Raw genomic sequence first — 10,346 nt, 5'->3', positions numbered from 1 at the left:
CCCCCCCAACTCTCAGGAGGAGGAGGAGGAGGAGGAAGAGGAGCTGCCTCAGGAGAGAGTGAAGCGCTCCAGGCGTAGCGGCATCCTCCGTCGCCCCGGAGACCGCTGGATGCTGCGGGGCCCCATTGAGTACGTCCCCCCCGCCAGCGTGGAGGTGGTCCTGAAGCAGCGCGCCATCCCACTGGACGAGAACGAGGGAATCTACGTCCGGGACATCAAATCCGGGAAGGTGGGGACATTATACCAGAAAATATGGTCCTGATCCTGGTCCTGGTGCTGGTCCTGGTCCTGGTCCTGGGGGGCCACCATCCGGCAGGTTTCAGGTGTTTCTCTGATCTGAATCACTGAGAGATAAACAGACCTGAAGAGGAACATGTAGAACCTGCCGGATGGTGCCCCCCCAGCACCAGGACCAGGACCCTGTCATGTCCCTGTGGTCCTGACGCCATCCGTCCCATGGTCTCAGGTGCGCGCGGTCATCGGACACACCTACATGCTGAACCAGGACGAGGAGCTGTGGGCGAAGGAGCTTCCTGCGAACGTGGAGACGCTGCTGTCGTCTCGCCTCGACCCGCTGGCCGACCGCTCCACCCGCCCAGCCGGCGGAGACGGCAAGCCGAGGGACAAGACCCGGGTGGTGACCTTCAGGGTCCCCCATAACGCCGCCGTGCAGGTGTACGACTACAGGGAGAAGAAGGCCAGGTGGGGGTCCCGCCTGAAGGTGTGTGTGTGTGCGTGTGTGTGGGGACGCAGCTGATGGTTCTGTCTGCAGGGTGGTGTTCGGACCCGAGCTGGTGATGCTGGGCCCTGAGGAGCAGTTCACGGTCCTGTCTCTGTCCGGAGACAAACCGAAGAGGGCCAACGTCATCAAGGCCATTTGTCTCCTGCTGGGACCCGACTTCTTCACTGACATCATCACCATCGAGACGGCCGACCACGCCCGGCTGCAGCTGCAGCTGTCCTACAACTGGTACGTGTCTGTCCTGCAGGGACGCTGGGGACGCTGGACAGAACCTTCTCTCTGTCGGGTCAGAACTCCAGATCCAAGAAAACCTGCAGAAGTTCTTTTTTCCTCATCTTGACCCGATTCTTCCTCTCTGCCCCCCCCCCCCAGGCACTTTGATGTGAAGGTCCCGGCGGACCCGGCCAACGCGGCGGCTCTGTTTTCGGTGCCGGACTTCGTGGGAGACGCCTGTAAGGCCATCGCCTCGCGGATCAGAGGAGCCGTCGCCTCCGTTCAGTTCGATGACTTCCATAAGGTCCGTCAGAACCAGAACCAGAACCCGGGTTCCAACTTCCCTTTAATGTTAAACTGTAAACATCAGAAGTTGTGAATCAGTTCCTGATCTCTGATCCGTGTCCAGAACTCGAACCGGATCATCTGCTCGGCCGTGTTCGGCTTTGATGAGAAGCTGGCGGTCCGACCCAGTCTGCGCTTCGGTCAGAACAACCTGGTGATCAGCAGCGTGGACATCCAGTCCGTGGAGCCTGTGGACCAGAGGACCAGGGACGCCCTGCAGAAGAGCGTCCAGCTCGCCATCGAGATCACCACCAACTCCCAGGAGGCGGCGGCCCGGTCCGGAACATGCGCCCACAGTCAGAACCCGTCCGGGCCGAGCCGCGGCGCCGACTCATCAGGTTCTGTTTGTCCCGCAGACACGAGGCGGAGCGTCTGGAGCAGGAGGCCCGGGGCAAGCTGGAGAGGCAGCGGATCACGGACCAGGCCGAGGCCGAGCGGGCCCGCAAGGAGCTGCTGGAGCTGGAGGCGCTCAGGTGGGTCCGCCAGAACACACCTGCAGGTTCTACGGGTTCTGAGGGGCTGAACTCGGTCCTGACCCGGACCGGGTCCTGCAGAGGTTCTCAGTCAGAACATCACTTTTTATTTGTGATCAGTTGGTGTTCTGGTTCTGTAAAAGCCCGTCTCGTTTCAGCGCCTCGGTCGAAAGTACCGGCGCCGCCAAAGCGGAGGCCCAGTCCCAGGCCGAGGCGGCTCGGATTCGAGGCGAGGCGGCGGTCAACGAGGCCAAGCTGAAGGCGGAGGCCCAGAGGATCGAGGCGGTACGAGCCACTTCCTGTTTGCTGTAATCCACTTCCTGTTTAACAGGTTATCAGGTAAACGTTCATTTACGGCGTCCGCAGGAGGCGGAGCTTCAGCGGCTGGCCAAGGCCCGCGAGCAGGAGCTGAACTACAAGAAGGAGATGGACGCCCTGGAGGTGCAGAAACAGGAGCGGCTGGCTCAGATCGAGTCTCAGCGCTTCAGGGAGCAGATGGACAGTCTGGGGACCGAAACCCTGAAGGACATCGCCAGAGCCGGTCCAGAACTGCAGGTAGGTGGACCGGTTCTCCTGAGGAACCCGGGCTCAGAACACACACACACCGTGGACCGGTTCTCCTGAGGAACCTGGGCTCAGAACACACACACACCATGGACCGGTTCTGCTGAAGAACCTGGGCTCAGAACACACACACACCGTGGACCGGTTCTCCTGAAGAACCTGGGCTCAGAACACACACACACTGTGGACCGGTTCTCCTGAGGAACCTGGCCTCAGAACACACACACCGTGGACTGGTTCTCCTGAAGAACACACACACTGTGGACCGGTTCTCCTGAAGAACCCAGGCTCAGAACACACACACTGTGGACCGGTTCTCCTGAGGAACCTGGGCTCAGAACACACACACTGTGGACCGGTTCTCCTGAAGAACCCGGCCTCAGAACACACACCGTGGACCGGTTCTCCTGAGGAACCTGGGCTCAGAACACACACCGTGGACCGGTTCTCCTGAAGAACCTGACCTCAGAACACACACACACCGTGGACCGGTTCTCCTGAAGAACCTGGGCTCAGAACACACACACTCTGTGGACCGGTTCTCCTGAGGAACCTGGCCTCAGAACACACACACCGTGGACTGGTTCTCCTGAAGAACACACACACTGTGGACCGGTTCTCCTGAAGAACCCAGGCTCAGAACACACACACTGTGGACCGGTTCTCCTGAGGAACCTGGGCTCAGAACACACACACTGTGGACCGGTTCTCCTGAAGAACCCGGCCTCAGAACACACACCGTGGACCGGTTCTCCTGAGGAACCTGGGCTCAGAACACACACCGTGGACCGGTTCTCCTGAAGAACCTGACCTCAGAACACACACACACCGTGGACCGGTTCTCCTGAAGAACCTGGGCTCAGAACACACACACTCTGTGGACCGGTTCTCCTGAGGAACCTGGCCTCAGAACACACACACCGTGGACTGGTTCTCCTGAAGAACACACACACTGTGGACCGGTTCTCCTGAAGAACCCAGGCTCAGAACACACACACTGTGGACCGGTTCTCCTGAGGAACCTGGGCTCAGAACACACACACTGTGGACCGGTTCTCCTGAAGAACCCGGCCTCAGAACACACACCGTGGACCGGTTCTCCTGAGGAACCTGGGCTCAGAACACACACCGTGGACCGGTTCTCCTGAAGAACCTGACCTCAGAACACACACACACCGTGGACCGGTTCTCCTGAAGAACCTGGGCTCAGAACACACACACCGTGGACCGGTTCTCCTGAAGAACCCGGGCTCAGACAAAGTTCTTGAACATCTCGGTTCTCCGTCTGTCCTCCAGCTGAAGATGCTGCAGGCTCTGGGGCTGAAGTCCACCCTCATCACCGACGGCTCGTCTCCCATCAACCTCTTCACCACCGCCAACGGCCTGCTGGGGGCGCTGCCGGGTCAGAACCAGTGAGGAGCAGTGAGTAGATTTACTCCAGAACCTCTTCAGTTCTGTGGTGTCGGACCCGCTTCCTCCGTCCTGACAGGTCGTTTGGGTCACATGGTTCTTCTTTCGGTCCTCCGTGTCCCTCGTCTTTGAGATCCAGATGAACCGGGTCAGACTGGAGGACTCTGAGGACGGGACAGAAAGAAGACGTCAGGGACGAACCAAACGCCCCTCAGGACGGGTCGGGTCAGGACCGTCTGAAGTCCAGCTGCAGAACTTTAACTTTGTTCTTCTTTCCCAGATGAGATGAAGAATCGGAGAAACGTCCGAGAGTCTGAAACAATAAATTCACTTCAAACAAACGACTGCGTTCGTTTTTATACGAGCAAAAACATCTCAGACCGACACCGAACGGCACGAGTCCGGTCCGGCTGATCCCAGGTCAGCCGGGTCAGACCTGGGATCAGCTCCCACTGACCTCAGATCAGCTCCAGTTTAAACTCCTCCTCAGCTCAGTGTGTTAAAAATCATGAACATTAAACTTTAAAGCAGCTGGATTTGTCAAACCTCTCCCTGTAAGAGTGTCCGCGCTCCGACCCGTCGTGTCTTCAGCCGCAGGGACATCAGGGACACGAGGACAAACTGCTGCTTTCAGACGAGCCGACTCCATTTTAACTCAATCCATCGATCTGATAACGAAATCAGAGCAAGTTAATAAAAGCTGAACATCTGACTTCATCCTGCTGCTGCAGGAGATCTGACGTCTCTGACAGAAACACGACGGAGACATTTGAGGACATTGAATCATTTTGTCCTGTTTGAGTTTATAATCAAATTACAACAGAATCTTTAGCTGCAGTTCCTGCTTCAAACAGCGGGGGGCGCTGACAGGAAGTCATATTTCTGAACGCAGCACTCAGTTATCGGATTTTCCCCTGGTCTGTGAACGCATCACCAACTTCTGACAGAGAACCCAGAACCAGTTTTTACTGCCTCTTTAAACAGAACCCATAAAGGTTTAATCTGATCGGTTTGTTCTGAGATGTTTGGTTCTAAAATGGTTCTTCAGCGTCTCGAGGAACTCACCTGCTGATGTTTGGTGAGGTTCTGTTGGTTCTGACAGGTCCAGCTGTGGAACCTGATTGGACAGAAGAACAGAGCTTTGTTTAAACTCTGAGTTCCTTCAGAAAGATCCAGTCCTGATCCGGTTCTCCTCTCTTACTCACCTCACTGTCGGACTCTGACGTCTTCGAGACGAGAACCGCCAGAGATGGAACCATGAAGCAAACGTCTCAGAGGACAAAAGAGACAGGAGAGACGGGGGACACGCAGAAGACAAGAGACGCAGGAGACAGAGGACATACAGGAGACAGAAGAGACAGGGGACATGCAAGAGACAGGAGACATGCAGGAGACAGAATAGACAGATGCAGGAGACAGGGGACACGCAGGAGACAGGAGACGCAGGACATCCTGAGGGGAGCTGGGTAAAGGGATATTTCAGACTTTAAACTCTGTTGAAATTCTGGTTTAGAGGTTCTGGTCCAGGTCCGGGTTCTGGTTGCTGACTCAGTTTTGACAACAAATAATAATAAATCTTATTAACGGTTGGATTCTGTCTACAATCCAAACGACTGAGTTTAATGTTTTTAGTTCAATTTCTGACAGAAAAACTAAATTTTACATGAAGCTTCAGTTGTGTTTACCTTCATCAGCGTTCCTCCTCCTCCTCCTCCTCTTCATCAGCAGCTTCTCTTAATAATTTACAAAAATCTATAACTCAGAGGGTTCTGGTTGAGATGGAGTCAGAACCAGAATCCCTGTCCCACCCCTCCCCCCTCCATCTCACTCCCTTAGCAACGGTTGCCGTGACAACCGCCTCCCCCCCTGGAAACGGGATGAGAGACCAGAACCTGGATGTTTTATTGATGTCGGTTAAACTGAAGCTTTTTCTGCAAAGATCAAAGTTTAAACAAATAAAACTGGTTTTAATTTAAAAACTTTAAATTGTTTTAAATCTGATGACCTGATCGGCACCGAGGAAGAACGGCTGACGAGCCCACGCTCTGCTCTCATTGGACGGTTTAAAGCCTCATCATCCAATCAGCTGTCAGAAGAAAATCCAGGATCTGGTCCAGATGTTCCTGATAAAACCAGATGTTTTTCACAGGGTTACACCTGAATTAATTCTGCTGCAACAGAAGAAGTCAGGAGCCTGGAGACCCAGCAGGTCGTCTTTAACTCACATTTATTCCCTCCAACACTCAGTGAAGAGCAACACAGATAAATGTGGAGATCCGTTTAAGGCATGCACAGGCGCACAGAGTCCGTCTGCGCCGGAGGAGCAGCTGTTCATGCTGACAGCTCACACTTAGATTAGATAGAAATATAGAAATACAGAAACACAGAGCGTCTCGTCCTGAAGGTCCCTCCACCAATCAGGAGTGAGCCTGCAGAGCAGCTGGACCATCGAGTTTAAACTTCTCCATCCGGACCTTTTAGCTTCATGACTTCACTGCTTCTCTTCATTTATGGATTCTTAGCTGCAGAACATTAAAGCCTCTGAACAGAAAACTGAAAACGTCTCCCACGTCACAGCAATGAGCAGGAACAGGCAAGCTGCAGATTCTTTAGCTTCTTTGCATAATGTGGTTAATAAAGAGGCATGCTACATCCGGGGGGGCAAGACGAAGGCAACAAGGCAAACCTTCCATTCTGTGGAGTCAAGCCATCCTAAACGACCCTCTGACCTCTGACCCCTCTGACCCTAACTTCTTCCCTCCATCACAGGAAATGAGTCCAGATTACAGTCGTTCTGTCATAAATACTGAAACATGCATCGATTAAAGTCCCGCCTCCCGCAGCTGCTCCGTCAGATCGGATCACCAATAAAAGATGGCGGCGCCGCTGCGGGCGGACGCCAAGCTGAGCCGTTTCAAACCAGAACAGAACTTTGGCACCGGGACTGTTTTCAGTATGAACCGATCAGAACTGATCCAGGATGAGATGAGAAAAGAAAGAAGCTGCTGAACAACAGAACATCCACTGACTCAGGATCTGCTGAGTCACTGGTTGCCATGGTGACTCCCACCTTTTCTGCAGGGGGCAGAAATACTGTCCTCTGATGTAAAATGTGGATTTTACAGAGAGACGTCACGACGTTTAACAATCTGTAAAAGATCTAAAACCTCCGGTCAGTCATTAAAGTTTAATTTCCTGTTTCAACTCTGAGCTGTAGAACTCCATCAGGACCGGGTTAGAGCTCCAAACAGGACCGGGTTTAGAGTCTTTGTTCTCTAATGCCAGTTCTGAAGAGACATTCTTCATGTTTTACTGATGTTGTGCAGCAGGATCCCTCAGATGTTAAATTATTGCTGAGGCCAAATAAAGCTCTGAATATCTGAGAACCGGCAGCGGTTCTAACAGGAGGGAACCCGATCCACCGACTGTCAGAACCATCAGAAAAGCTGAGCAGCCAAATGAACAGAAGAATGAGGACGTGGCCGTCCCCTCAGGTCCTGTAAGAGGAGACGCTGCGGTCAGATTCATTTAATATGGCTGACCACGAAGGACTGACCCGGGATCAGTTACAGCCGCAGGTCTGTGGTGCGTTCACTGTCACAGAGAAAACTGGGACATTTATCTGTCCATGCATTGTCCTCGACTCAGATTTGTGCAGTTTTTCTTTTTCCTCGAAGCTTTTCCATCTGAACCTTCGGAGGATCTGATTGGCTAAAGGTGACTTCCTGTTTAAGAAAACTGAACTGAAGGTTAAAGACCAGCTGATGTTAGTTTGGGTAAAACAAGATGGAAGAGAAGCTAGCCAGGACTGAGGCTCAGAGAAACACCTCATGTCCTTCACAGTAAAAGTCATGTCCTTCCTGCCTTCACAGTAAAAGTCTTCCTGGGTTGGAAGTATCACAGCAGCACCATCTTCCAGTTTTTAGTCTTTTTGGCATCAAAACACGAGAACCGCCCGTTTGTTCCGTTACTGCAGAGTGATGACAGGAGTCTGTTTCCATGACAACCACCGTCCCTCCGGTTCTGGACTGGTCGTGTCGGAGGTAGAGGTCAGGCGGACCATGCTCATCGTCGTGCAAAAACAAACAACAAACAGGAACAAAGAGAGAAACATCCAGGTGCTCCAGGTGTGGAGGTGGAGGAGGTGATGGTGTCATGGTGCTGGTTCCTGTCGATCAGGACTTCAGGATCACTGCAAACAGAAGGACATTCTCTGTCTGTCTCAGACTCAGAGGACAGGGGGACACTGAGGACAGCTTATACTTACGTCCCCAGTTGAGGGCGATCGCTGCAGCGATGATGGCGATTCCTCCTAAAATGGAGATGACGGACAACACCATGGCGTTCCGACCCAAACGGCGCGCTCCGTCCACGTTGCCTTGCTGCAGACTGTTTCTGGACTGAACGGGACAGAGGACAGAACGTCAGCTGCTTGGAGGAACAGATTTACGGTCCAACAGGAAGAAGTCGTACCATGACAGAAAAAGTCAGGGCCACGATGTTGATGGGGACCAGCGGGCAGAAACAGGACAGGATGGCTAGGATCAGGTAGTCCCTGGGTTTGGATCCGTCCGCAGCGCCCTCTGTGATGGTGCTGGGCTGGCGGGTGAGCGAGGGCCTGGGCGAGCCCGCCGCCAACGAGCCAGACCGGCTGCCCAGGCGAGGCCGGCTGTTAACATGGCCGCCTGGCTTAGAGTGAAGCTTGGGCGACACAGAGGACGCTGTGGGAGACGTTTCGCCCATGGCGGGAACGACGCCGTTACCTGGAAGAGACGCAGCAGAAGGTCTAAATGAGAAGAACTCGTTCAGTTTCAACCTGCAGATTAACCTGTCCTCCGTCTCTCTGAGGCATCTGCAGATGTTTCCAGATGTGGAAACTGCCTCAGCTTTACAGCATCCTGTCCCTGACTCCTGACTGGGACAAGGTTTGATCCAGCTTCAGGTCCAACGCCTCCAGCTTGTTCTCAGACTGAAGAACCGCCCATGAACCACAAGTTCATGTGGTCCACGTCCTGTCCCGTCTCCATGATCTAACATCAGGACCTGCTGTGGAAGAAGCCACTGCATCTATTAAACTCCAGAAGGTCTAAATGAGATCTTCTGGATCTTCTGAAGCTGTAAGTTCTGCCCGGTCTGAGCTCCACGGTGGAGGTTTTACCTGAAACAGGTTCTCATGCCTGACAGGTGAGACATTCCTGAGGGGAGAGGACAAACAAAGATGGACTCACTGGTCTCTGTGCTCTCACTGATCACAGTCAGGTGCTCCATCGATTTCTCCTCGTGGTGTTGGACTTCTTCTGCTGGCACCGTTTGCTGCTCTGCACCTGCAGCTGAAGTCTCGTCTGGTTGGACAGCTTCTCCGTCCGGCTGCGAGCCGATTGGCTGGTCTGGCTGCTGGGGCTCCATGGCGCTGGGACTGGTGGCCATTGGACCGGTCAAACAAAGCTTAGAGGTGAAGGGAAGCTGCAGTCGAGGCCGTTTCTGTGAAGGAGCAGAGAAGGAATCTGTTAGCTGCTAAATCCAGAAGAAGCTGCTGAGCAACGATGACAGATTCTCCTGTCAGGGTGAAGAGTTCTTAAAGATGTCCTCCAGAGGTCCAAACGTTCCTCTCCAACCAGCTCCAACAATTTAAACATCGTGTTGGACTCAACAAGAACCGCCGCAGGTTCTGAGAAGAATCTGATCTTAACCAGCCGAGGGTTAAATAACCACGATGAGCTGCAGGAACCGTGATCAGAAGAGCTAAAAGCATCGTACCTCAGGAAGAACCCCAGTTCCTTTCATGGTTTATTATAAATATGTACAGTTTTAATGATTAATCAGTCAAACTGTTTGTTTGAAGAACCTTCAGATAAATCAAAGGTTCCTGATCAACAGGTGGCCTTTAAACATGTTCCGTGTTGGGATGAAGGAACGTTCTCCTGCTTGGGTTAAAGACCCCAAACAGGAACCATCTGCAGGTTCTGTTATTAAATCCCGCCCACAGTGAGAGTCAGCAGCTGAGGACAGGAACCAAACAAACCTTCCTCTCAGAGAAGAAGTCGGCCATCTTTCTGTGGGACAATGAGGACAGCTTCTGTCCAACATGTAGGGGGACGAGCTCCAGATTGACCTTTGTTTACAGCAGAGACGTTCTCTGCGTACAAACAAAGGTTCTTTAAAGGCCTGAGAGGAACGCTGTTGCCACACCTGTCCATTAGCTACAGCAGCCATCTTGAATGAAGTCAACTCTAAAAGTTACTCAGCTGTAGATCCTTGAGTTTCACGAGAACCGGTCCAGTGACTCATGAGATATTTTGCTAACAGAGACACCTTCAGTCTTTAGTGTTTTTCTGACGCTTTGATAAAAGTTTATAAAGTTTTATTTAAACTACAACCAACGAGCTGCAGAGCATCCTGCAGAACATCGAACATCCTGCAGAACATCCTGCAGAACATCCTGCAGAGCATCCTGCAGAACATCCTGCAGAGCATAATCAAAACATCCTGCAGAGCATCATCAGAACATCCTGCAGAGCATTATCAGAACATCCTGCAGAGCATCCTGCAGAACATCCTGCAGAACATCCTGCAGAACATCCTGCAGAACATCCTGCAGA

The 10,346-nt window shown here is 52.8% G+C and overlaps 2 protein-coding genes across 5 annotated transcripts in view; one reads left to right on the top strand and one right to left on the bottom strand.

Moving 5' to 3' along the window:
• The window catches only part of LOC108251763 (major vault protein), a 19,769-nt gene that overhangs the window by 5,491 nt on the left and 3,932 nt on the right, over positions 1 to 10,346 (top strand). For 2 of the 4 annotated variants that reach the window (XM_037978534.1, XM_037978535.1), the window contains 8 exons: positions 17 to 229; positions 467 to 702; positions 773 to 970; positions 1,115 to 1,259; positions 1,365 to 1,576; positions 1,657 to 1,773; positions 1,932 to 2,058; positions 2,140 to 2,328. In XM_037978534.1, the coding sequence (XP_037834462.1) occupies positions 17 to 229; positions 467 to 702; positions 773 to 970; positions 1,115 to 1,259; positions 1,365 to 1,576; positions 1,657 to 1,773; positions 1,932 to 2,058; positions 2,140 to 2,328 (1,437 nt within the window). Of the gene's footprint in view, positions 1 to 16; positions 230 to 466; positions 703 to 772; positions 971 to 1,114; positions 1,260 to 1,364; positions 1,577 to 1,656; positions 1,774 to 1,931; positions 2,059 to 2,139; positions 2,329 to 3,633; positions 3,760 to 3,826; positions 4,089 to 10,346 lie in introns of those variants that run through there. The other 2 variants (XM_025003140.2, XM_037978536.1) reach the window with 2 other exon arrangements.
• The window catches only part of LOC108251764 (trafficking regulator of GLUT4 1), a 6,130-nt gene continuing 3,470 nt past the window's right edge, over positions 7,687 to 10,346 (bottom strand). The window contains exons 2-5 of the mRNA XM_017442184.3: positions 8,976 to 9,228; positions 8,221 to 8,510; positions 8,015 to 8,147; positions 7,687 to 7,939 (exon numbers count right to left, since the gene is read on the bottom strand). Of these exons, the coding sequence (XP_017297673.1) occupies positions 7,923 to 7,939; positions 8,015 to 8,147; positions 8,221 to 8,510; positions 8,976 to 9,174 (639 nt within the window). The 5' untranslated portion in view covers positions 9,175 to 9,228 and the 3' untranslated portion in view covers positions 7,687 to 7,922. The remainder of the gene's footprint in view (positions 7,940 to 8,014; positions 8,148 to 8,220; positions 8,511 to 8,975; positions 9,229 to 10,346) is intronic.

This window comes from Kryptolebias marmoratus, linkage group LG12 (assembly GCF_001649575.2).
Source record: "Kryptolebias marmoratus isolate JLee-2015 linkage group LG12, ASM164957v2, whole genome shotgun sequence".
In the NCBI taxonomy this organism is placed as follows: domain Eukaryota; kingdom Metazoa; phylum Chordata; class Actinopteri; order Cyprinodontiformes; family Rivulidae; genus Kryptolebias; species Kryptolebias marmoratus.
The sequence above is the reverse complement of the archived record's forward strand: the minus strand, read 5'-3'. Positions and strand labels throughout refer to the sequence as shown.